The 26,874-nt window shown below is 45.7% G+C and overlaps 1 protein-coding gene across 1 annotated transcript; it reads right to left on the bottom strand.

Moving 5' to 3' along the window:
• Positions 1 to 7,761: 7,761 nt before the first annotated feature.
• dla (deltaA) lies at positions 7,762 to 25,167 on the bottom strand. Its single transcript, XM_061885844.1, has 11 exons — positions 24,811 to 25,167; positions 24,424 to 24,726; positions 24,282 to 24,342; positions 23,965 to 24,222; positions 23,098 to 23,158; positions 22,885 to 23,015; positions 20,349 to 20,518; positions 20,053 to 20,269; positions 19,219 to 19,981; positions 19,029 to 19,137; positions 7,762 to 8,437 (listed from the first exon to the last, which is right to left on the bottom strand). The coding sequence occupies exons 1-11, from the start codon at positions 24,868 to 24,870 to the stop codon at positions 8,432 to 8,434; spliced, it is 2,139 nt and encodes a 712-aa protein (XP_061741828.1). The 5' UTR covers positions 24,871 to 25,167; the 3' UTR covers positions 7,762 to 8,431.
• Positions 25,168 to 26,874: the final 1,707 nt, after the last annotated feature.

Here is a 26,874-nt window from a genome sequence, read left to right as displayed (position 1 = left end):
TACAAACCCCAAAACCAGTGAAGTTGTCACGTTGTTTAAATGGTAAAAAAAACAAAAAAACAGAATACAATGATTTGCAAACCCTTTTCATCCTAAATTTAATTGAAAAGACTGCAAAGAAAATATATTTTTAACATTCAAACTGGTAAACTTTATTTTTTTGGGGGCAATTATTCGCTCATTTGGAATTTGATGCCTGCAACATGTTTAAAAAAAAAAGCTGGCACAAGTGGCAAAAAAAGACTGAGAAAGTTAAGGAATGCTCATCAAACGCTTATTTGGAGCACCCCGCAGGTGAACGGGATAATTGGGAACAGGTGGGTGCCATGATTGGGTATAAAAGCGGCTTCTGTGAAATGATTCAGTTGTTCACAAACAAGGACGGGGCGAGGGTCTCCACTTTGTCAACAAATGCCTGAGCAAATTGTTTAAAAACAACATTTCTCAAGCAGCTTTTGCAGGGAATTTAGGGATGTCGCCATCCATGGTCTGTAATATCCTCAAAAGTTTCAGAGAATCTGGACAAAACACCGCAAGGCCTAAGACCAACATTGAACGCCCGTGACCTTGGATCCCTCAGGCGGTACTGCATCAGTTTGTAAAGGATATCACCACATGGGCTCAGGAACACTTCAGAAAACCACTGTAAGTAACTACATTCCATCGCTACATCTGTAAGTGCAAGTTTAAACTCTACTATGCAAAGCCACAGCCTTTTATTTGTCTCTATACTTGTCCTAGACATTTGTGCTACATTTGTGCTGTCAAAAAACATTGATTATTGTTTTAATGTTATTTACGTTTGTTTACTATTCATACACAGCCCCCTACTGTGGCCATATCTCTCTAAACTTGTCCTAAATCTTTGTGCTACATTTGTTATTATGGTTTTAATGTTATTAACATAGATTTATTATTCATACACAGCCCCCTACCTTGTCCAAAATCTCTCTAAACCTGTCCTAAACGTTTGTGCTACATTTGTGCTGTCAAAAAACATTTGTGCTATTATGGTATTAATGTTTATTTATTATTCATACACAGCCCCCTACTTTGTCCAAATCTCTCTAAACTTGTCCCAAACGTTTGTGCTACATTTGTGGTTATGGTGTTAATGTTATTAACATTTATTTATTATTCATACACAGCCCCATACTTTGTCAAAATCTCTCTAAACATGTCCTAAACGTTTGTGCTACATTTGTGGTTATGGTATTAATGTTATTAATGTTTATTATTCATACACAGCACCCGCCCCCCGTCCAAATTTCTTTAAACCTGTCCTAAATGTTTGTGCTACATTTGTGCTGTCAAAAAACATTTGTGCTATTATGGTATTAATGTTATTAACATTTATTTATTATTCATACACAGCCCCATACTTTGTCAAAATCTCTCTAAACATGTCCTAAACGTTTGTGCTACATTTGTGCTGTCAAAAAACATTTGTGCTATTATGGTATTAATGTTTATTTATTATTCATACACAGCCCCCTACTTTGTCCAAATCTCTCTAAACTTGTCCCAAACGTTTGTGCTACATTTGTGGTGTTAATGTTATTAATGTTTATCATTCATACACAGCACCCGCCCCCCGTCCAAATTTCTTTAAACCTGTCCTAAACGTTTGTGCTACATTTGTGCTGTCAAAAAACATTTCTGTTGTTATGGTATTAATGTTATTAATGTTATTAACATTTATTTATTATTCATACACAGCCCCCTACCTTGTCCAAAATGTCTCTAAACTTGTCCTAAATGTTTGTGTAACATTTGTGCTGTCAAAAAACATTTGTGCTATTATGGTATTAATGTTTGTTTATTATTCATACACAGCGCCCTACTTTGTCAAAATCTCTCTAAACTTGTCCCAAACGTTTGTCCTACATTTGTGGTTATGGTATTAATGTTATTAATGTTTATTATTCATACACAGCACCCTACTTTGTCCAAATCTCTCTAAACTTGTCCCAAACGTTTGTGCTACATTTGTGGTATTAATGTTATTAATGTTTATTATTCATACACAGCACCCGCCCCCCGTCCAAATTTCTCTAAACTTGTCCTAAACGTTTGTGCTACATTTGTGCTGTCAAAAAACATTTGTGCTATTAAGGTATTAATGTTATTAACATGTATTTATTATTCATAGAGAGCCCACTACTTTGTCAAAATCTCTCTAAACTTGTCCTAGTCGTTGGTGCTACATTGGTGGTTATGGTTTTAATGTTATTAACGTTTGTTTATTATTCATAGGCAGCCCCCTACCTTGTCCAAATCTATCTAAACTTGTCCTAAACAATTTTGGACCATTCGTGCTGTCATAAAACATTTGTGGTTATGGTTTTAATGTTATTAACGTTGATTTATTATTCATACTTAGCCCCCCACCTTGTCCAACTCTATCTAAACCTGTCCTAAACCTTTTGTGCTACATTTGTGCTTTCAAGAAACATTTGTAGTTATGGGTTTAATTTCACTAACGTTTATTTATTGTTCATATGTAGCCCCCTACCTTGTCCAAATCTCTCTAAACTTGTCCTAAATGTTTGTGAGGTCAAAAAACATTTATTTTACTTTAATTTTAATGTTAATATTAATTTGTTATTCATACGCAGCCCCCTACTTTGTCCATAGATCTCTAAACTTGTCCTAAATGTTTGTGCTACGTTGGTGATTATGGTTTCAATGTCATTAATGTATATTTATTATTCATACAAAGCCCCATACCTTGTCCAAATGTCTCTAGACGTGTCCTAAACGATTGTGCTACATTTGTGCTTTCATAAAACATTTGTGGTTATGGTTTTAATGCAGTGGTTCTTCACCTTGTTGGAGGTACGGAACCCCTTTACTTTCATATACACATTCACCAAACACTTAGTGAAAAATAAAATGTATTTTTTTTTTTCTCAAATTCAAGACAAAGTTGTGTGTTTTTGTTAACACTTTAGTATGGAGAACATCTTCTAAGTAACAAAGACTTAATTTAGAGGTTTTTGGACACTAGGGCAGGGGTAGGGAACCTATGGCTCTAGAGCCAGATGTGGCTCTTTTGATGACTGCATCTGGCTCAGATAAATCTTAGCTGACATTGCTTAACGCGATAATTATGACTAATTTCGCTGGTAATCACAGTGCTAAAAATAACGTGCAAAATATATAACATTCTCATGCATTTAAATCAATCAATCAATGTTTACTTATATAGCCCTAAGTCACTAGTGTCTCAAAGGGCTGCACAAACCACTACAACATCCTCAGTAGGCCTACATAAGGGCAAGGAAAACTCACACCCAGTGGGACATCGGTGACAATGATGACTATGAGAACCTTGGAGAGGAGGAAAGCAATGGATGTCGAGCGGGTCTAACATGATACTGTGAAAGTTCAATCCACAATGGATCCAACACAGTCGCGAGAGTCCAGTCCAAAGCGGATCCAACACAGCAGCGAGAGTCCCGTTCACAGCGGAGCCAGCAGGAAACCATCACAGGCGGAGGCGGATCAGCATCGCAGAGATGTCCCCAGCCGATACACAGACAAGCAGTACATGGCCGCTGGATCGGACCGGTCCCCCTCCACAAGGGAGAGTGGGACATAGGAGAAAAAGAAAAGAAACGGCAGATCAACTGGTCTAAAAAGGGAGTCTATTTAAAGGCTAGAGTATACAGATGAGTTTTAAGGTGAGACTTAAATGCTTCTACTGAGGTGGCATCTCGAACTGTTACCGGGAGGGCATTCCAGAGTACTGGAGCCCGAACGGAAAACGCTCTATAGCCCGCAGACTTTTTTTGGACTTTGGGAATCACTAACAAGCCGGAGTCCTTTGAAGGCAGATTTCTTGCCGGGACATATGGTACAATACAATCGGCAAGATAGGATGGAGCTAGAGCGTGTAGTATTTTATACGTAAGTAGTAAAACCTTAAAGTCACATCTTTAGTGCACAGGAAGCCAGTGCAGGTGAGCCAGTATATGTATATATGTATGTATATATGTATATAAAGGTATATACAGTACAGGTATATATGTATGTATATATGTATATAAAGGTATATACAGTACAGGTATATATGTATGTATATATGTATATAAAGGTATATACAGTATAGGTATATATGTATGTATATATGTATATAAAGGTATATACAGTATAGGTATATATGTATGTATATATGTATATAAAGGTATATACAGTACAGGCGTAATGTGATCAAACTTTCTTGTTCTTGTCAAAAGTCTAGCAGCCGCATTTTGTACCAACTGTAATCTTTTAATCCATCCGTTTTCTACCGCACCTGTTCAAGAAGTCGCATTAATGGTAAGAAGTATTTTATGTCACGATGGGGGGGGTCGCAGCTTGCTGCAGGGTCGTTCACCCAGGAAGGCAGACGGACTACTCGGGACATGGCATTAAGGTAAAAACATGATTTAATTTGAACTAAAAAAAGATACAAACAAAAATCGCTCACAGTGGAGGCACAACTTGGGCTAAGGAACAAAGCTAACGCATAAACAGACTATGAATATAATCAAACAAAACTTACTTGGCATGGCATGAACCACGAAACTATGGCAAGGCATGAAACAAGTCAGCACAGGGCGACTGACTGGCAAAGACGAGCTTAAATACTGCCTCTGATTAGTGCTCGGGAAGCAGGTGAGCGGGCATTTTGTCCACCAGAGACAGGTGGACAAAATGAGTGACCAAGGAAACCAGACAAGGGAGTGGAAAAAAAACAGGAACTTAAAGAGTCCAAAGGACAAACAGTACATGGCCAAACAAAAACATGATCAACAGACGTGACATTTTATTTATTATTGGTTAGCTTCAGAATAACAATGTTATTAAAAAGAATAAGAGACTTATTATACTCTAAAAATGTTGGTCTTACTTAAAAATGCACGCATTTAGTTGTATTCAGTGTTAAAAAATATGATATGGCTCTCACGGAAATATATTTTGAAATATTTGGCTTTCATGGCTCTCTCAGCCAAAAAGGTTCCCGACCCCTGCACTAGGGGAACATATTCTAAGTAACAAAGACTTAATATGGAGTTATTTGGTTAGGATTAGAGGGTTAGGGTTATAATAAGGCCATGCCGAATAAGGCATTAATAAGTACTTAATGACTAATTAAGAGCCAATTATGTTACTAATTTGCATGTTAATAAGCAACTAATTAATGAATATATCCTCCGTACTAAAGTGTTACCATGTTTTTTTACTGATGCACAAAATGAACCGTGCATGAACATCACCTTGTTCGAAGAACAAAACCGACACTAAACTCACACTAGACTGCATAAACTCACAACAAATTACACACCTGCAAATCAGTGTGACTTCGGCTGTTGCCGTATGCATAATACGCCGATCGGGAGAAGTTTTTATTGAGACGATGAGTCGGATGTGTTTTGACCTCTGCCGAACACCTAAAGCCGACTCACCGAACCCCTAGGGTTCTATGGAACCCAGGTTAAGAACCACTGTTTTAATGTTATTAACGTTTATTTATTATTCATACACAGCCCCCTACCTTGTCCTACTCTATATGAACAGGTCCTGAAAGTTTGTGCTACATTTGTGATTATGATTTTAATGTTAATGTTTATTTATTATTCATACGCAGCCCCCTGACCTTGTCCAAATCTCTCTAAACATTTGTGCTACATTTGTGCAGTCAAAAAACATTTGTGCTAGTATCGTTTTAATGTTAACGTTAGTTTATTATTCATACACAGCCCCCTACTTTGTCCAAATATGTCTAAACTTGTCCTAAGTGTTTGTGCTACATTTGTGATTATGATTTTAATGTAATTAACATATATTTATTATTCATACGCAGCCCCCTACCTTGTCCAACATCTCTCTAAACTTGTCCTAAACATTTGTACTAAATTTGTGCTGTCATAAAGCATTTGTGGTTATGGTTTTAATGTTATTAACGTTTATTTATTATTCATATGCAGCCCCCCCCCCCCCCCACCTTGTCCAACGCTATCTAAACTGGTCCTAAAAGTTTGTGCTACATTTGTGATTATGATTTTAATCTTATTAACATTTATTTATTATTCATACGCAGCCCCCCACCTTGTCCAAATCTCTCTAAACATTTGTGCTACATTTGTGCAGTCAAAAAACATTTGTGCTAATATCGTTATGTTAACGTTAATTTATTATTCATACACAGACCCCTACTTTGTCCAAATATGTCTAAACTTGTCCTAAATGTTTGTGCTACATTTGTGATTATGATTTTAATGTCATTAACATATATTTATTATTCATACGCAGCCTCCTACCTTGTCCAAAATCTCTCTAAACTTGTCCTAAACATTTGTGCTAAATTTGTGCTGTCATAAAGCATTTGTGGTTATGGTTTTAATGTTAACATTTATTTGTTATTAATACGCAGCCCCCCACCTTGTCCAACTCAATCTAAATTGGTCCTAAAAGTTTGTGCTACATTTGTGATTATGGTTTTAATCTTATTAACGTTTATTTATTATTCATACGCAGCCGCCCACCTTGTCCAAATTTCTCTAAACATTTGTGCTACTATAGTTTTAATATTAACGTTAATTTATTATCCATATGCAGCCCCCTACCGTGTCCAAATCTCTCTAAACCTGTCCTAAACACATGTGCTATTATTGTTTAAATGTTTTTAACATTAGTTTCTTAACAGCACACATGTTGTAATCGATGTGTGCTTGCACAGACAAGAGTTAAGTCACTACTTATTATGAGCGACAAGAAGCAGCTGCGTTGACAAGCGTCCCGCCGTAAGAGGATCAGCGCTGTAACCCTTTGAGAACTTTGTCCAGCGGGCGTCTGTCGGCGGACAACATCTGTCGCCCTCCCCTCCCAGCATGCCGAGGGGCCGGCACGCCGTCCCGAGGGCGGCCTTTTGTGCGAGCCCTTTGTCAGTTCGGCCATTGTGCGGGCGCTCCGAGGCCCGGGACGATGATTTACGGACGTTTGTGTCGCGGCACAATGAGCGTCTTTGTGGCTCAATTAGGGGGGGGAAGGGGGGGCGAGGAGCTAGAGGGGGGGCCTGCTTAAAAGGCTCTTAAGATGGCGCCTAAAGAATTCTCATGGAGAAAAGTTGTTTTTTGAACTTTTCAGTGGACTTTTCTTAGTGCTAAATGTAAAAAAAAAAAAGGAGGGACTTTGTGAGGTATGAATGGACGTCCACAGACCCCCCCTTTTCCCCAAAGGGACACTTTCAAGTCCCAGCGGCGACCAACAGCGCCGCACCGGGAGATTCCCCGGGAGCCGCACCGGGAGATTCACCGGGAGCCGCACCAGGAGCCGCACCGGGAGATTCACCGGGAGCCGCACCGGGAGCCTCACCGGGAGATTCACCGGGAGCCTCACCGGGAGATTCACCGGGAGCTTCCCCGGGAGATTCACCGGGAGGTTCCCCGGGAGATTCACCGGGAGCTTCCCCGGGAGATTCACCGGGAGCTTCCCCGGGAGGCGCACCGGGAGCTTCCCCGGGAGGCGCACCGGGAGCCGACCCGGGCACCACCCCGGGAGTCGACCCGGACACCACCCCGCGAGCTTCCCCGGGCACCACCCCAGGAGTTGACCCAGGAGCTTCCCCGGGAGCCGAACCGGGAGCCGCCCCGGGCACCACCTCGGGAGCCGCCCCGGGAATCCACCCTGGGCACCACCGCGGGCGCCGTCCCAGGCGCCAAGGCAACAGATGTTCCCAAAATAACCTTGCACACGTGTTCACAATTAGCATCTTTTATTTGGAAAAATACTCCTTCATGGAACGACACAATGTACAAAACCTCTTAAATATTCTTTCTTTTTCGTCCCCCCAAGTGCCTTTGCAAAGATCATCCACAACGAAGCAACTTAAATAAGCTCACAAATGTACAAGACAAAAATAACAACAAAATGCTTTAAATTAACTTAAATTAAATCGTAGTTCTTAAATCGTAACTTTTATCCCCTTTCCCCTTTAGACTATTGGAAATGCGTGTGAGAATGGAGGTGAGAAAGGTGTAGAGGACTCCGACAACAGGCCAGTATGGCCAAACATCCGCCGTCTGCTGCGCTTCCCGCGCCGCCGTGCGCGTGCAAATGTTGCAAAGAACCAAACATCGCCGCATTACGGCACGAGACGGCATCCCTTTTAATATTTCCGTGGTTTCATTTCGCTTCCCCCCCATTCCCGATGGGAGGCGGAACACAAAGCTAAGTTTACGTTTAACCGTAAACGCCACATTTTCCTCGTAACCCCGCCGGTTTCTATCCCGCCAAGTTTCCAGTCGAGAACCAGCTCAGTCTGAATATCAGTTAAAGGTCTCAGTATCAGCAGCAGTCTTCGGGCGGGACTCCGCCCCCTCGACGTTAGAGCAGCATCTTATCCAGGAGCATAAAAACTCTCCCAAACAGCAACTGGGCCCAATTACACCTGCGGACACAGAGACATGCTCGTTAGCGTGTTTAGTCGCCTACGACCTCGTTAGTGCGTTTAATCAGCAACATTGTCCATAGCGTGTTTAGTCAGCAACGTCGTCGTTAGCGTGTTTAGTCAGCAACATTGTCGTCATTAGTGCGTTTAGTCAGCATCGTTTTCGTTAGCGTGTTTGGTCGCCAATATTATCATTGTCGCGTTGAGTCGCCTATGTCGTCGTTGTGGTGTTTAGTCAGCAACGTTGTCGTCATTAGTGCGCTTAGTCAGCAACGTTGTCGTTAGCGTGTTTAGTCGCCAATATTATCATTGTCGCGTTGAGTCGCCCGTGTCGTCGTCGTGGTGTTTAGTCAGCAAAATTGTCGTCATTAGTGCATTAGTCAGCGACATTGTCGTAAGTGTGTTTAGTCGCCAATATCATCATTGTCGCGTTGTCGCCCATGTCGTCATTGTCGTGTTTAGTCAGCAACATTGTCGTCGTCATGGTGTTTAGTCAACAACCTTTGTCGTCATTAGTGCGTTTAGTCAGCGACATTGTCGTAAGTGTGTTTAGTAGCCAATATCATCATTATCGTGTTGAGTCGCCCATGTTGTCGTTGTCGTGTTTAGTCAGCAACGTTTTTGTCAGCGTGTTTAGTCGCCAATATTATCATTGTCGCGTTTAGTCGCCTATGTCGTCGTTGTGGTGTTTAGTCAGCAACGTTGTCGTCATTAGTGCGCTTAGTCAGCAACTTTGTCGTTGGCGTGTTTAGTCGCCTATATTATTGTCGCGTTGAGTTGCCAATGTCGTCGTCGTGGTGTTTTGTCAGCAACATTATCGTCATTAGTGTGTTTAGTCAGCAACATTGTCGTTAGCGTGTTTAGTCGCCAATATCATCATTGTCGCGTTGTCGCCCATGTCGTCATTGTCGTGTTTAGTCAGCAACATTGTCGTCGTCAGTGTGTTTAGTCAACAACTTTTGTCGTCATTAGTGCATTTAGTCAGCGACATTGTCGTAAGTGTGTTTAGTAGCCAATATCATCATTGTCGTGTTGAGTCGCCCATGTTGTCGTTGTCGTGTTTAGTCAGCAACGTTTTTGTCAGCGTGTTTAGTCGCCAATATTATTGTCGCGTTGTCGCCCATGTCGTCGTGTTTAGTCAGCAACATTGTCGTCATTAGTGCGCTTAGTCAGCAACGTTGTCGTTGGCGCGTTGAGTTGCCAATATTATTGTCGCGTTGAGTTGCCAATGTCGTCGTTGTGGTGTTTAGTCAGCAACTTTGTCGTCATTACTGCGTTTAGTCAGCGACATTGTCGGAAGTGTGTTTAGTCGCCAATATCATCGTCGCGTTGAGTCCCCCGTGTCGTCGTTGTCGTGTTGAGTCAGCAACATTGTCGTCATTACTGCGTTTAGTCAATGACATTGTCGTAAGTTTGTTTAGTCGCCAATATCATCATTGTCGCGTTGAGTCGCCAGTGTCGTCGTTGTCGTGTTTAGTCAGCAACGTTGTCATTAGTGCGTTTAGTCAGCAACGTTTTTGTTAGCGTGTTTAGTCGCCAATATTATCATTGTCGCGTTGAGTCGCCCGTGACGTCTTTGTGGTGTTTAGTCAGCAACATTGTCGTCATTACTGCGTTTAGTCAGCGACATTGTCGTAAGTGTGTTTAGTCGCCAATATCATCATTGTTGCGTTGAGTCGCCTGTGTCGTCGTTGTGGTGTTTAGTCAGCAACATTGTCATTAGTGCGTTTAGTCAGCAACGTTTTTGTTAGTGTGTTTAGTCGCCAATATCATCATTGTCGCGTTGAGTCGCCCATGTCGTCGTTGTGGTGTTCAATCAGCAACGTTGTCGTCATTAGTGCGCTTAGTCAGCAACGTTGTCGTTGGCGTGTTTAGTCGCCAATATTATCATTGTCGCGTTGAGTCGCCCGTGTCGTCTTTGTGGTGTTTAGTCAGCAACATTGTCGTCATTACTGCGTTTAGTCAGCGACATTGTCGTAAGTGTGTTTAGTCGCCAATATCATCATTGTTGCGTTGAGTCGCCCGTGTCGTCGTTGTGGTGTTTAGTCAGCAACATTGTCATTAGTGCGTTTAGTCAGCAACGTTTTTGTTAGTGTGTTTAGTCGCCAATATCATCATTGTCGCGTTGAGTCGCCCATGTCGTCGTTGTGGTGTTCAATCAGCAACGTTGTCGTCATTAGTGCGCTTAGTCAGCAACGTTGTCGTTGGCGTGTTTAGTCGCCAATATTATTGTCGCGTTGAGTTGCCAATGTCGTCGTTGTGGTGTTTTGTCAGCAACATTATCGTCATTTGTGTGTTTAGTCAGCAACATTGTCGTTAGCGTGTTTAGTCGCCAATATTATCATTGTCGCGTTGTCGCCCTTGTCGTCATTGTCGTGTTTAGTCAGCAACATTGTCGTCGTCAGTGTGTTTAGTCAACAACCTTTGTCGTCATTAGTGCGTTTAGTCAGCCACATTGTCGTAAGTGTGTTTAGTAGCCAATATCATCATTGTCGTGTTGAGTCGCCCATGTTGTCGTTGTCGTGTTTAGTCAGCAACATTGTCGTCATTACTGCGTTTAGTCAGCGACATTGTCGGAAGTGTGCTTAGTCGCCAATATCATCGTCGCGTTGAGTCCCCCGTGTCGTCGTTGTCGTGTTTAGTCAGCAACATTGTCGTCATTACTGCGTTTAGTCAGCGACGTTGTCGTAAGTGTGTTTAGTCGCCAATATCATCATTGTCGCGTTGAGTCGCCCGTGTCGTCGTTGTGGTGTTTAGTCAGCAACATTGTCTTCATTAGTGTGTTTAGTCAGCAACATTGTCGTCATTAGTGCGTTTGGTCAGCAACGTTTTTGTTAGCGTGTTTAGTCGCCAATATCATCATTGTCGCGTTGAGTCGCCCATGTCGTCGTTGTGGTGTTCAATCAGCAACGTTGTCGTCATTAGTGCGCTTAGTCAGCAACGTTGTCGTTGCCGTGTTTAGTCGCCAATATTATTGTCGCGTTGAGTTGCCAATGTCGTCGTTGTGGTGTTTTGTCAGCAACATTATCGTCATTAGTGTGTTTAGTCAGCAACATTGTCGTTAGCGTGTTTAGTCGCCAATATCGTCATTGTCGCGTTGAGTCGCCCATGTCGTCGTCGTGGTGTTTAGTCAGCAACCTATGTCGTCATTGGTGCGTTTAGTCAGCAACATTGTCATTAGCGTGTTTAGTCGCCAATATCATCAGTCGCGTTGAGTCGCCTATGTTGTCGTGTTTAGTCAGCAACGTTGTCGTCAGTGCGTTTAGTCAGCAACGTTGTTAATGTGTTTAGTCGCCAATATCATCGTCGTGGTGTTTAGTCAGCAACCTTTGTCGTCATTGGTGCGTTTAGTCAGCGACATTGTCGTGTGTTTAGTCGCCAATATCATCAGTCGCGTTGTCGCCTACGTCGTCGTGTTTAGTCAGCAACATTGTCGTCAGTGCGTTTAGTCAATAACGTTGTTGTTAGCGTGTTTAGTCGCCAATATCATCGTTGTCGCGTTGAGTTGCTCATGTCGTCGCTGTCGTGTTTAGTCAGCAATGTTGTCGTCATTGGTGTGTTTAGTCAGCAACGTTGTCGTCGGCGTGTTTAGTCAGCAACATTGTCGTCAGTGCGTTTAGTCAATAACGTTGTTGTTAGCGTGTTTAGTCGCCAATATCATCGTTGTCGGGTTGAGTTGCTCATGTCGTCGCTGTCGTGTTTAGTCAGCAATGTTGTCGTCATTAGTGTGTTTAGTCAGCAACGTTGTCGTCGGCGTGTTTAGTCAGCAATGTTGTCGTCATTAGTGCGCTCAGTTAGCAATATTGTCTCTGGCGTGTTTAGTCGCCAATATTATCATTGTCGCGTCGAGTTGCAAATGTCGTCGTTGTGGCGTTTGGTCAGCAACATTGTCCTTAGCGTGTTTAGTCGCCAATATCATCATTGTCACGTTGAGTCGCATATCCCGTCGTTGTCGTGTTTAGTTAGCAACATTGCCGTCATTAGTTCGTTTATTCAGCAACATTGTCATTAGTATGTTTAGTCAGCAACATTGTCGTTAGTGTATTTAGTCAGCGACGTTGTCGTCATTTGTGCGTTTAGTCAGCATCGTCGTCGTTAGCGTGTTTAGTCGCCAATATTATTGTCGCATTGAATCGCATATCTCGTCGTTGTCGTGTTTAGTCAGCAACATTGTCGTCATTAGTGCGTTTAGTCAGCATCGTTGTTATCGTGTTTAGTTGCCAATATCATCATTGTCGCGTTGAGTCGCCTATCTCGTCATTGTCGTGTTTAGTCGCCTACGACGTCATTAGTGTGTTTAGTCAGCAACGTCATTAGTGCGTTTATTCAGCAACGTCGACATTAGTGTAGTTAGTCATCAACATTGTTGTTAACAGATTTAGTCGCCAGTATCGTTGTCGTGTTTAGTCAACATTTTTATTTTTGCGTTGATTCGCCTATGTCGTCGTCGTGTTTAGTCAGCAACATTGTCGTCATTAGTGTGTTAAGTCAGCAACGTTGTTGTTATCGTGTTTAGTCGCCAATATCATCATTGTCCCGTTGAGTCGCCTATCTCGTCATTGTCGTGCTTAGTCGCCTACGACGTCATAAGTGTGTTTAGTCAGCAACGTCGTCATTAGTGCGTTTATTCAGCAACGTCAACATTAGTGTGTTTAGTCAGCAGCACTGTCGTTAGCGGGTTTAATCGCTAATATCGTTTTCGTGTTTAGTTGCCATTTTTATTTTCACGTTGATTCGCCTATGTCGTCTTTGTCGTGTTTAGTCAGCAACATTGTCGTCATTAGTGCGTTTAGTCAGCAACGTTGTTGTTATCGTGTTTAGTCGCCAATATCATCATTGTCGCGTCGCCTATCTCGTCATTGTCGTGCTTAGTCGCCTACGACGTCATTAGTGTGTTTATTCAGCAACGTCAACATTAGTGTATTTAGTCACCAACATTGTCGTTAGCGGGTTTAGTCACCAATATCGTTGTCGTGTTTAGTCGCCATTTTTATTTTCACGTTGATTCGCCTATGTCTTCGTTGTCGTGTTTAGTCCGTAACGTCATTAGTGCGTTTAGTCAGCAACATTGTTGTTATCGTGTTTAGTTGCCAATATCATCGTCACGTTGAGTCGCCTATCTCGTCATTGTCGTGTTTAGTCGCCTACGACGTCATCATTAGTGCGTTTATTCAGCAACGTCGACATTAGTGTGCTTAGTCAGCAACGTCGACATTAATGCATTTACTCAGCAACGTCGTCATCAGTGCGTTTAGTCAGCAACGTCGTTGGCGTGTTCAGTCGCCCATGTCGTGGTTATCCTGTTTAGTCACCAACAACGTCATTAGTGCGTTTAGTCAGCAACATTGTTGTTGACGTATTTAGTCCGCAACATCGTTATCGTGCTTAGTCAGCAACATTGCCGTTATCATGTTTAGTTGTCAATATAATCTTTGTTGTGTTTAGTTGCCTCGGCGTTGTTGTGTTTAATCAGCAACATCACCGTTAGCGTGTTTAGTCTACAACATCGTGGTTGGCGTTTTCAGTCGCCAATGTCGTCGTTATTGTGTTTAGTCAGCAACGTTGTCTTTGGCGTGTCATTGCTGTCGTGTATAGTCGCCAACATCATCGTCAGTGCGTTTAGTCAGCTAAATTGTTGTTGGCGTGTTTAGTCCCCACTGTCGTCATTGCAGCTTTTAGTCGGCCACGTCATCATTTGCATGTTTAGTCCCAAACGTCAACGGCGGCATTTTTAGTCGCCAATGTCGTCGTTGTTGTGTTTAGTCGCCAACGTTGTCGTCAGTGCGTTTAGTCATCAACATTGTCATTGGCATGTTTAGTCCCAAACGTCAACGGCGGCATTTTTAGTCGCCAATGTTGTCGTTGTCGTGTTTAGTCGCCAACGTTGTCGTTGCGGTGTTAATTCGCCAGTGTTGTTGTTATCGTGTTTAGTCAGCAACACCGTTGTTGGATTGTTTAGTCGCCACCGTCGTGTATATTCGGCAACATTGTCGTTGGGGTGTTTAGTTGCGAATGTCATTGGCATCTTAAGTTGGCAATGTTGTCGTTGCGGTGTTAATCCGGCAGTGTCATCGGTGTGTTTAGTCAGAAACATCGTCGATGGCGTGTTTATCGGCAATATCGTCGATGTCGTGTTAAGTCGCCAACAACATCGTCAGTGCGTTTAGTCATCAAAATTGTTGTTGGCATGTTTAGTCCCCAACTTCAACTGCAGCATTTTTAGTCGCCAATGTCGTCGTTGTCGTGTTTAGTCAGCAGCACCGTAGTTAGATTGTTTAGTCACCACCGTCGTGTATATTTAGCAACATTGTCGTTGGGATGTTTATTTGCCAACGTCATCATCGGCATGTTTAGTCAGCAACATCGTCATTGCGGTGTTAAGTCGCCAACGTCGTTTTTGCTGTGCTCAGTCGCCAATGTCATCATTAGCGTGTTTCGTCAGCAACATTGTCATTGTGGTGTTATTCCAACAACGACGTCGTTGCCATGTTTAGTCGCCAACGTTCTCGTTGCGGTGTTAATTCGCCAACGTCGTTGTTGTGTTTAGTCAGAAACATCGTCGTTGGCATGTTTATCGGCAATGTCGTCGATGTCGTGGTTAGTCGCCAACAACATCGTCAGTGCGTTTAGTCATCAAAGTTGTTGTTGTCATGTTTAGTCCCCAACTTCAACGGCGGCATTTTTGGTCACCAATGTCGTCGTTGTCGTGTTTAGTCAGCAGCACCGTCGTTGGATTGTTTAGTCGCCACCGTCGTGTATATTCAGCAACATTGTCGTTAAGGTGTTTAGTTGCCAACGTCATCATCGGCATGTATATTCAGTAACATCGTCATTGCGTTGTTAAGTCGCCAACGTCGTTTTTGCCGTGGTCAGTCGCCAATGTCATCGTTAGCGTGTTTTGTCAGCAAGATTGTCATGTTTAGTCGCCAACGTCGTTTTTGCCATGGTCAATCGCCAATGTCGTCGTTAACGTGTTTTGTCAGCAACATTGTCATGTTTAGTCGCCAACGTCGTTTTTGCCATGGTCAATCGCCAATGTCGTCGTTAGCGTGTTTTGTCAGCAAGATTGTCATGTTTAGTCGCCAACGTCGTTTTTGCCATGGTCAATCGCCAATGTCGTCGTTAGCGTGTTTTGTCAGCAACATTGTCATGTTTAGTCGCCAAGGTAGTCATTGCGGTGTTAATTCGCCAACGTCGTCGTTGTGTTTAGTCAGAAACATCGTCATTGGCGTGTTTATCGGCAATGTCGTCGATGTCAAGTTTAGTCGCTAACAACATTGTCAGTGCGTTTAGTCATCAAAATTGTTGTTGGCGTGTTTAGTCCTCAACGGCGGCATTTTTAGTCTCCAATGTCGTCGATAGCGTGTTTCGTCAGCAACATTATTGCTGTGTTTTGTCGCCAACGTCGTCGTTGCCGTGTTTTGTCGCCAACGTCGTCGTTGCCGTTTTTAGTCGTGAGCGTCGTTGCCGTGTTTAGTCGCCAACGTCGTCGTTGCCGTGTTGAGTTACCAACGTCGTCATTGCCGTTTTTAGTCGTCAGGGTCGTCGTCGTTGCTGTGTTGCCAAAGTCGTCGTTGCCGTGTTTAGTCGCCAACGTCGTCATTGCCGTTTTTAGTCGTCAGGGTCGTCGTTGCTGTGTTTAGTTGCCAAAGTCGTCGTTGCCGTGTTTAGTCGCTAACGTCGTCGTTGCCGTGTTTACTCGCCAACGTCGTCGTTGCCGTGTTTAGTCGCCAACGTCGTCGTTGCCGTGTTTAGTCGCCAACGTCGTCGTTGCCGTGTTTAGTCGCCAACGTCGTCGTTGCCGTATTTAGTCGTCAGCGTCGTCGTTGCTGTGTTTAGTCGCCAACGTTGTCGTTGCCGTGTTGAGTCGCCAACGTCGTCGTTGCCGTTTTTAGTCGTCAGGGTCGTTGTTGCCGTGTTTAGTCGCCAAAGTCGTCGTTGCCGTGTTTAGTCGCCAAAGTCGTCGTTGCCGTGTTGAGTCGCCAACGTAGTCGATGCCATGTTGAGTCGCCAACGTCGTCGTTGCCGTTTTTAGTCGTCAGGGTCGTTGTTGCCGTGTTTAGTCGCCAAAGTCGTCGTTGCCGTGTTTAGTCGCCAAAGTCGTCGTTGCCGTGTTTAGTCGCCAAAGTCGTCGATGTCAAGTTTAGTCGCCAACAACATCGTCAGTGCGTTTAGTCATCAAAATTGTTGTTGGCATGTTTAGTCCCCAACGTCAACGGCGGCATTTTTAGTCTCCAATGTCGTCGATAGCTTGTTTCGTCAGCAACATTGTTGCAGTGTTTAGTCGCCACCGTCGTCGTTGCCATGTTTAGTCGCCAACGTCGTCGTTGCCGTGTTGAGTCGCCAACGTCGTTGTTGCCGTGTTGAGTCGCCAACGTCGTTGTTGCCGTGTTGAGTCGCCAACGTCATCGTTGCCGTGTTGAGACGCCAACGGCGTCGTTGCCGTGTTGAGTTGCCAACGTCGTCGTTGCCGTTTTTAGTCGTCAGGGTCGTCGTTGCCGTGTTTAGTTGCCAAAGTCGTCGTTGCCGTGTTTAGTCGCCAACGTCGTCGTTGCCGTGTTTAGTCGCCAACGTCGTCGTTGCCGTGTTTAGTCGCCAACGTCGTCGTTGCCGTGTTGAGTCGCCAACGTCGTCGTTGCCGTGTTGTCGCCAACGTCGTCGTTGCCGTGTTTAGTCGCCAACGTCGTCGTTGCCGTGTTTAGTCGCCAACGTCGTCGTTGTTGTGTTTAGTCGCCAACGTCGTCGTTGTTGTGTTTAGTCGTCAGGGTCGTTGTTGCCGTGTTTAGTAGCCAACGTCGTCGTTGCTGTGTTTAGTCGCCAACGTCGTCGTTGCTGTGTTTAGTCGCCAACGTCGTCGTTGCTGTGTTTAGTCGCCAAAGTCATCGTTGCTGTGTTTAGTCGCCAACGTCGTCGTTGCTGTGTTTAGTCGCCAACGTTGTCGTTGCTGTGTTTAGTCGCCAACGTCGTCGTCGCCGTTTTTAGTCGTCAGGGTCGTCGTTGCTGTGTTTAGTTGCCAAAGTCGTCGTTGCCGTGTTTAGTCGCCAACATCGTCCTTGCCGTGTTTAGTCGCCAACGTCGTCGTTGCTGTGTTTAGTCGCCAACGTCGTCGTTGCTGTGTTTAGTCGCCATCGTCGCCTTTGCTGTGTTTAGTCGCCAACGTCGCCGTTGCTGTGTTTAGTCGCCAACGTCGCCGTTGCTGTGTTTAGTCGCCAACGTCGTCGTTGCTGTGTTTAGTCGCCAACGTCGTTGTTGCTGTGTTTAGTCGCCAACGTTGTCGTTGCTGTGTTTAGTCGCCAAAGTCCTCGTTGCCGTTTTTAGTCGTCAGGGTCGTTGTTGCCGTGTTTAGTAGCCAAAGTCGTCGTTGCTGTGTTTAGTCGCCAACGTCGTCGTTGCTGTGTTTAGTCGCCAACGTCGTCGTTGCTGTGTTTAGTCGCCAACGTTGTCGTTGCTGTGTTTAGTCGCCAACGTCGTCGTTGCTGTGTTGAGTCGCCAACGTCGTCGTTGCCGTTTTTAGTCGTCAGGGTCGTCGTTGCTGTGTTTAGTTGCCAAAGTCGTCGTTGCCGTGTTTAGTTGCCAACGTCGTCCTTGCCGTGTTTAGTCGCCAACGTCGTCGTTGCCGTGTTTAGTCGCCAACGTCGTTGTTGCTGTGTTTAGTCGCCATCATCGCCTTTGCTGTGTTTAGTCGCCAACGTCGTCGTTGCTGTGTTTAGTCGCCAGCGTCGTCGTTGCTGTGTTTAGTCGCCAACGTTGTCGTTGCTGTGTTTAGTCGCCAAAGTCCTCGTTGCCGTTTTTAGTCGTCAGGGTCGTTGTTGCCGTGTTTAGTAGCCAAAGTCGTCGTTGCTGTGTTTAGTCGCCAACGTCGTCGTTGCTGTGTTTAGTCGCCAAAGTCATCGTTGCTGTGTTTAGTCGCCAACGTCGTCGTTGCTGTGTTTAGTCGCCAACGTTGTCGTTGCTGTGTTTAGTCGCCAACGTCGTCGTTGCTGTGTTGAGTCGCCAACGTCGTCGTTGCCGTTTTTAGTCGTCAGGGTCGTCGTTGCTGTGTTTAGTTGCCAAAGTCGTCGTTGCCGTGTTTAGTTGCCAACGTCGTCCTTGCCGTGTTTAGTCGCCAACGTCGTCGTTGCCGTGTTTAGTCGCCAACGTCGTTGTTGCTGTGTTTAGTCGCCATCGTCGCCTTTGCTGTGTTAAGTCGCCAACGTCGTCGTTGCTGTGTTTAGTCGCCAACGTCGTCGTTGCTGTGTTTAGTCGCCAACGTCGTCGTTGCTGTGTTTAGTCGCCAACGTCGTCGTTGCCGTGTTTAGTCGCCAACGTTGTTGTTGCTGTGTTTAGTTGCCAACGTCGTCGTTGCTGTGTTTAGTCGCCAACGTCGTTGTTGCCGTGTTTAGTCGCCAACGTTGTTGTTGCTGTGTTTAGTCACCAACGTCGTCGCCAATTTTAGTCGCCGTCGTCGTTGCCGTTTTTAGTCGCCGCCGTCGTTGCCGTGTTTAGTCGCCGTCGTCGTTGTTGTGTTCAGTCGCCAACTTTGCCGTTAGCGTGTTTGCTCGCCAACGTTGTCAATGGCGTGTTGAGTCAGTTCAGTGGTAGGACGACTCACCTCAGTTGCAATAATACATTCGTCCTTCTCCTCCGACATGACAAACACAGATTTGTACTTGTTGTCCGCACATGCAGACGTTTCTGGGCTACTCTTTTCCGATGCGTCGCTGTTTGGGGACAGAAGAAGAAGAAGAAGAAACGTCAGCTTCAGCCGCAACCTGCTCCATGTGACGCGGACGTGCTCCTACCATTTTAAACGCTTGCTGTGTTTCTCCTCAAACTCAAAGGAGTCCGAGGAGGAGGCCTCCAACGTGGCGTCCTTGGCGGCCTGCTCATGGTTGACCTCCTGCACCAGGTTGTAGTCGGCTGGCGGTTGCCGGCTCTTGTAGCTCCTCCTGTCGGGGGAAGTTCCCTCGTCTGGGTCACTACTGCACAAGTCCATCTTCTTGTTGATGTTTTTGACGCCTGGCGTTGGCACGACGCTGATCCCTAGGTCCCGGTCGCCCCGTTGACAATTGTTGGTGATGTTGTTGATAGTCTCCCGATCGCCGACAACTTCTACCGGACCACCCCGCTGGGATTTGGATCGGAAGAACCCCACCAGCACGGCGCATCCCGCCAGCAGCAGAAGCACCAGGGCCACGCCGGAGCCTACGGCCATCCAAGGTACCTCGGAGCCGCGGATGGCGGCGTGTTCCGGTAGCAGGAACTGGCAGTTCCGTCCTCCGTAGCCCGGGACGCAAGCGCAGACATAGCGGTTGTTCCTCTCATGGCAGGTGGCGCCGTTGTGGCACGGGTTGTGCTCGCAGCGGCTGATGGGCGAGCTGCAGTTGCGACCCGTGTATCCCGGCGGGCAAGTACAGGTGTAGCCGTTGACTCCTTCCTGGCAGGTGCCGCCATTCTGGCAAGGGTACATGGAGCACTCGTCACCGGTGTGGTCGCAGTTCATGCCCGTGAAGCCGTCAGGACACTGGCACAGGTACGAGTTGACCAGGTCCACGCAGCGAGCACCTGTGAACACGAGGACAGGTGTTAGCGCTAGTCCTGAAGAAAATGAACGCACCACTGGGGGTCACTCCTACCGTTTGAGCAAGGACTGGAGGAGCAGTGGTCGATCTTCTTCTCGCAGTTGAAGCCCGCGTAGCCGGTGGGGCACTGGCAGAAGTAACCACCCTCGGGGTTATCACTGCAGCGGCCGCCGTTGGAACACGGACCGTCTCCGCACGTCATTGCGCTCAGTTCACAGTTGTTTCCGTAGAAACCATGAGGACACGTGCAGGTGTAGGTGTTCTCCCGGTCCTGCCAAAGGAGAACAGAAGGAGCGTCATCGTCTGGCGATTTCCTCCCTCCCTTTTTGAGAAAACCGCAGGGGACTTACGGCGCAGCTCCCGCCGTTTCGGCACGGGTTCCCGGTGCATTCGTTGACTTGGACCTCGCAGCTGGCGCCGGTGAAGCCGGGCCTGCAGGAGCAGGTGTAGCTGCCCTGACCCGTGTTGCTACAGGTGGCGCCATTCATGCACGGCTTGTGGTGAGTACAGTAGTTGAGGTCTGCACAGACACGTGAGGGTTAGCACGCTGGAAGACTTCTTTACGCTTTTTGCCAACTAATCTTGTCCAAGTCGACCAAACAAAACATTTACTTTAATGTCCGAACGTTATATGAATACGTATTACACGTCGTTATCGTGTTTGTTGGGGTTGTGGTTGTATTTAGTCAGGAACATTGGCGTTAGCGTGTTTAGTTGCCAAGGTCGTCTCTGTTGTTTAGTGGCCTATGTTGTTGTTGTCGTGTTTAATCAGCAACGTCGCCGTTAGCGTGTTTAGTCTACAACTCCATCGTTAGTGCATTTAGTCAACAACAACGTGGTTGGCATGTTTGGTCCCCAAATTTCGGTCGTTATCGTGTTTAACGGCAATGTCGTTGTCATCGTGTTTAGTTGCCAATATAATCTTGGTCGTGTTTAGTCGCCTATGTCGTTGTTGTCAAGTTTAATCAGCAACATCGCCGTTAGCGTGCTTAGTCCACAACTTCATCGTTAGTGCGTTTAGTCAACAACAAAGTGGTTGGCGTGTTCAGTCCCCAATGTCGTCGTTATCGTGTTTATCGGCAATTTCGTTGTTGTCGTGTTTAGTCAGCAACATTGGCGTTAGCCTGTTTAGTCGCCAATATTACCGTTGTCGTGTTTAGTCGCCTACGTCGTTGTTGTCGTGTTTAATCAGCAACATCGCCATTAGCGTGTTTAGTTGCCAATATAATCGTTGTTGTGTTTAGTGGCCTATGTCGTCGTGGTCGTGTTTAATCAGCAACATCGCCGTTGGCGTGTTTAGTATACAAGATCATCGTTAGTGCGTTTGGTCAACAACAACAGGCTTGGTGTGTTCAGTCGCCAATGTCGTAGTTATTGTGTTCAGTCAGCATTATCGTTGTTGGTGTGTTTATCGGAGATGTCGTTGTAGGCGTGTTTATCAGCAATGTCGTCGTTCTCGTGTTTAGTCAGCAACATTGGCGTTAGCCTGTTTAGTTACCAATATAATCGTTGTCGTGTTTAGTCACCTATGTCGTTGGTGTTGTGTTTAATCAGCAACATCGCCGTTAGCTTGTTGAGTCTACAACGTCACAGTTAGTGCGTTTAGTCAACAACAACAACAGGGTTGGTGTGTTCAGTCACCAATGTCGTCATTGTGTTCAGTCAGCAATATCGTTTTTGGCAAGTTTATCGGCAAAGCCGTTGTTGGCGTGTTTATCGGCAATGTCGTCGTCGTGTTTACTCAGCAACTTTGACGTTAGCCTGTTTAGTCGCCAATATAACCGTTGTCGTGTTTAGTCGCCTACGTCGTTGTTGTCGTGTTTAATCAGCAACATCGCCTTTAGCGTACTTAGTCCACAACTGCATCGTTAGTGCGTTTAGTCAACAACAATGTGGTTGGCGTGTTCAGTCCCAAATGTCGTCGTTATCGTGTTTATCGGCAATTTCATTGTTGTCGTGTTTAGTCAGCAACATTGGCGTTAGCCTGTTTAGTCGCCTACGTCATTGTTGTCGTGTTTAATCAGCAACATCGCCGTTAGCGTACTTAGTGCGTTTAGTCAACAACAACGTGGTTGGGGTGTTCAGTCCCAAATGTCGTCGTTATCGTGTTTATCGGCAATTTTGCGTTGTCGTGTTTAGTCAGCAACATTGGCGTTAGCCTGTTTAGTCGCCAATATAACCGTTGTGGTGTTTAGTCGCCTACGTCGTTGTTGTCGTGTTTAATCAGCAACATCGCCATCAGCGTGATTAGTCTACAACGTCATCGTTTGTGCGTTTATTTGCCAATGTCGTCGTTATCGTGTATAGTCAGCAATATCTGCGTTAGCCTGTTTAGTCGCCAATATAACCGTTGTCGTGTTTAGTCGCCTATGTTGTCTTGGTGTTACATCAGCAAAATCATAACAATTTTATATCATTTAAACATCATAAATTTTTCGCAACTTTCCGAAAAAGCTACGGCGAAATCACTTTTCGACTTCTGTTATTTGCATCGTCTTTTTCCGCAGGTGACTCACTTCGCCGATTGGCTAGACCGGTCTAGCTCAGGTGTGTCCAAACCAGGTGTTAAGTCTGGCACGTAAGACGTTTAATAACGAATCTATTTAAAAAATCTGACGGAAAGTTAGCTGCCATCTTATGGACAAAGTCAGTAATTCGGGTTAATGACCAGTAAGTGTAAACAGCACAGCATTTCATATATGACCCAATCCAAACTAGCGTTCCCACTCATGGTGCAAATAAACCAACACAAAAAGTCCTCACACATGCTCACCCAACTCTGTGGGTATAATAAAAAAATGTCCAGAAACAACACATAATTCAAAATCCTGCAATGCATGATGGGGGAAAAAAAACAACAATTCCAGGTGTAAACCGGGCGCTCACCTTGGTTGCAGAACAGCCCCCCCCAGCCCTCCTGACAGTTGCACTGCCAGGGCTGCTGGCAGGTGCCGTGGAGGCAGCCCGGGTAGCGGATGCACTCGTCGCAGTAGCGCCCCTTGAAGCCCACCCGGCACCTGTGGAGAGAGCGGCGCAGGTAAGAGCGGGGCGCTTGAGGCCACGCCCCCTACCCTAACCCCCCTTCCCGGCGAACCTTACTTGCACTCTCCGGGTTTCTCGCAGAAGCCGTGCTCGTCGTCACAGCCCGGCAGGCAGATGGCTGCGAGGAAAGGAGACCAGAATCGGCCGTTAGCAGGACTTCGCGATACCACCGAGGTATGAAAATCCTCCAAAGTACTCAAAGTAAAATAGTAAAAATATGAAAATAACTAAAGAACCACATGAGCACAGGTGTTTTCATATGCGAATAGATACTACAGTCTAAATATCTGGTATCGATATTTCAGTATCGATCCGCACCTCAGTATCCCCCGCTACTTTTTTCTACTTCGATACAAAGTGTGTGTGTGTGAGAGAGTGTGAGTGTGTGAGTGATTGACCCCCTCGACCCCGCCCCCCAGCTACTGTCGTTTTTTCTTCTTCGCTGCGGGTCAGAACTCTTTTATTCCCCTACACACACACACACACACACACACACACACACACACACACACACACACACACACACACACACGCACGCGCGCACCGGTCCAGAGAAAAGTGGACAGCTGGCGGGTGTGTTGCCAGTGGGGGGACAGCTGCTCCATTGTCTCCTCTCTGCCGGCAGCTGTCCACTTCAAACAATGGCCCCTCCCCCCCGGCCGGCGCCTCCACCAATGGCGGAACCCGGCCCGGCAGCCAATCAGGCGGCGGCGTGGCAATTTATGGCACGCGTGACATTATTCCCTGAAAGTTTCCTTGGAATAAATCAAGGGCGCCTCTCGGTGTGGGCCCCCGCGCCCAAACTCCTTTCCGCCCCCGCGCCCGACCACTCCCAGAGGCGCTTGTGCACGCCGCGCTCGGACAAGAAACGACAAAACATATTACTTTCGCAGGTGGGAGGGAGGGAGGGAGGGCCACACTCACGTTCGGTGCAGTACTGCCCCTTCCATCCGGCGTCGCAGGTGATCTCCCCGCGCTCGCCGCAGGTGAAGTGTCCGAAAGCGTCGTCCCTGGGTCGGCAGAAGACGGAGCAGCCGTCCCCGTAGTAGTGCTCGTCGCACACGAAGCGATACGAGTACTTGAGCTCGGTCCTGCCCGCCGTGTGGAGGTCCTGGGACCAGTCCTCCCCCACCGTGAGGTGCCTCTGCGTGGTCATGGTGCTGATCACCCGGTCTGGGTTCTCTAAGGGGGACAGGGTTCAGGGACTGCGTTCAGGGACTCTGCGTGCGTCAGGGTCCTACCTGTGGACAAGTCGTCTCTATGGTCCGTGTGCAGAGCTTCGATGATGAGCGAGAAGGTCCCCTGGGGAGACAAGAGGCTTGGTGAGGCAGGTGGTCCCACATCAGCCGGGGGCAGGGGGGCGGGAGGGGGAAAAACACTTACCGGCCACGTGAAGCCGAAGTTGATCCTGATGGGGTTGCTGAAGGCGCTCTCCGGCACCATGTCGGGGACCTGGAAGGAGTTGGAGCCCAGCACGGGGGTCACGGCGCCCCCGTACGTGCACGGGGGCTCCGGAGAGGCGTTGGGCTGGTAGTGCTTGAGGCACACCCGGAAAAAGGTCTGACACTCGCATTGCTGGAAGGAGGACGCGGGTGACCCCCGCCCGCAACAGTTCTTGTTGCCCTGCACGCCCTTCTTGTTGAGGAACTCCTGCAGCTTCAGCTCGAACACACCCGAGCACAAACCCTAAAACCGGGGGGGGGGGGCGACATAAGGGATTAGGCGTAGTTGTGTATAGGGGCGGAAGGTGGGGGGGTGGGTGGGTCTTACCTGACTCAACAACACGGACGCCACAGCCAGGCCCAGCAGCATCTTCAATAAATACATCATAAATAAGAAATAAATAGGAGTCAAAGTCCTCCTCCTGGTCTCTAGTCCCGCATGGAGGAGCGAGCTCACGCGCTGCACACCTTCATGTCCCAAACGGGTAAATCCCAAACTTTGTCCTCAGGAGGAGCCGGCGTGGCGGGACTTTTCTGGAGAGATGTACGACCCCCAAAAAAATAAAGGAAAGTGGTCCAGCGTTGTCGTAATCCCCCAAAAAACAAATACGGCCTCCTTTTGTGCGGAGGCAGGAGAAGACTGGTGTCACTGATCCAACATCTTCCTCTTTGTCCTCCTCCCGCTTCCTGCGTCAAGTGCTTCTCCGGCCCGGCCGCGCCTGCAGCTGCTTTTATACCGCCAGACTCTTGCTATGGTAATAACATGCAAATGGGCCCTCCGTCTCCTCCTCCTCCCCCCAAGCGGGCCCCACAATGCAAGGAGCCTCCGCCTCCTCCTCAGCCTCACATGGAGTCCGGTGTGAGGACTAAAGGCAACTTTCATTCCTTCAGAGCCGCATCAGGACTCTTTCAGTGACTTTTTAGGGGCTCGTACGAGTTGAGGAGAACCGGAACTTCTTCTTGGTTGTGTTGGGGGGCCTTGCAGATATCTTCGTCTTTAGTCGTCGGCTTCAAACCTCGCCAGAGGTTTCTTTCAAAGTCCATAAAAAAGAAAAACTTTATATCGACACCTAGATCTGAAGTTGATCCAGAGACTTAAGCTTTGAAAGACCCTTTGGGTCCCCAAGAATTTTAGTGTGATTTTTCTAAAACCGTCATTGCTCAGAATTGAATTTAAGTCAATGTTATGAATTATTGACAATCATTGCCACTTTAACTTTATTGTTATTAAATGCCCAACATCAAATTCCACTTTGAAAATCTTTTTTGAGGAAAATATCGCATATTTTTTTCCAGTTTTTCCATAAAAATAGGGTGTGATTTTTTTTTTTTTTAAACCATCATACCGTCAGAAAATTAAATTAATTTAAGTCAATGTTGTTAATTATTATTATTAAAAGTTTGACATGAAATTCCACTTTGAAATCTTTTTTTCATTTTTTTCCATAAAAATAGGGTTTTTGACAAAAAGGGCATAAAACATAAAAAAACAACAACGTTATATCGACACATAGTTGACCCAGAGATTTAAGCTTTGGAAGTAAAAGCAAAACAAAACTGTATGGCTCGTTTTTAACAAGTTTATGATGGGACTCTTTTTGGGTCCCCAAGAATTTTAGTGTGATTTTTCTAAAACCGTCATTGCTCAGAATTGAATTTAAGTCAATGTTATGAATTATAGACAATCATTGGCCCTTTAACTTTATTGTTATTAAATGACCGACATCAAATTCCACTTTGAAAATCTTTTTTGGGGAAAATATTGCATATTTTTTTCCAGTTTCTCAATAGAAATAGGGTTTTGACAAAAAGGGCATAAAACATGAAAAATAAAATCTTTATATTGACAAATAGATCTGAAGTTGATCCAGGGACTTAAGCTTTGAAAGAAAAAAAAACTGTATGGTTCGTTTTTTACACTTTCATTTTTACAATTCTTGGGGGGCTCTTTGGGTCCCCAAGAATTTTAGTGTGATTTTTCTTAAACCGTCATTGCTCAGAATTGAATTTAAGTCAATGTTATGAATTATTGACAATCATTGGCTCTTTAACTTTATTGTTATTAAATGCCCAACATCGAATTCCACTTTGAAAATACTTTTTGGGGAAAATATTGCATATTTTTTTCCAGTTTTTCAATAGAAATAGGGTTTTGACTAAAAGGGCATAAAACATGAAAAATAAAATCTTTATATTGACAAATAGATCTGAAGTTGATCCAGAGACTTAAGCTTTGAAAGAAAAAAAAACTGTATGGTTCGTTTTTTACACTTTAATTTTTACAATTCTTGGGGGGCTCTTTGGGTCCCCAAGAATTTTAGTGTGATTTTTCTTAAACCGTCATTGCTCAGAATTGAATTTAAGTCAATGTTATGAATTATTGACAATCATT

Source organism: Nerophis ophidion, linkage group LG01 (genome assembly GCF_033978795.1).
Source record: "Nerophis ophidion isolate RoL-2023_Sa linkage group LG01, RoL_Noph_v1.0, whole genome shotgun sequence".
NCBI classification, from domain to species: Eukaryota; Metazoa; Chordata; class Actinopteri; order Syngnathiformes; family Syngnathidae; genus Nerophis; species Nerophis ophidion.
The sequence above is the reverse complement of the archived record's forward strand: the minus strand, read 5'-3'. Positions and strand labels throughout refer to the sequence as shown.

Bases quoted from the DNA above. Each gene is read 5' to 3' on its own strand.
- dla (XM_061885844.1), bottom strand. From the start codon at position 24,870: ATGATGTATTTATTGAAGATGCTGCTGGGCCTGGCTGTGGCGTCCGTG. The intron at 24,343-24,423 runs GTAAGTGTTTTT...TTGTCTCCCCAG, and splicing joins ACTTCGGCTTCACGTGGCCG to GGGACCTTCTCGCTCATCAT. The intron at 19,982-20,052 runs GTAGGAGTGACC...TCGTGTTCACAG, and splicing joins CTCCAGTCCTTGCTCAAACG to GTGCTCGCTGCGTGGACCTG.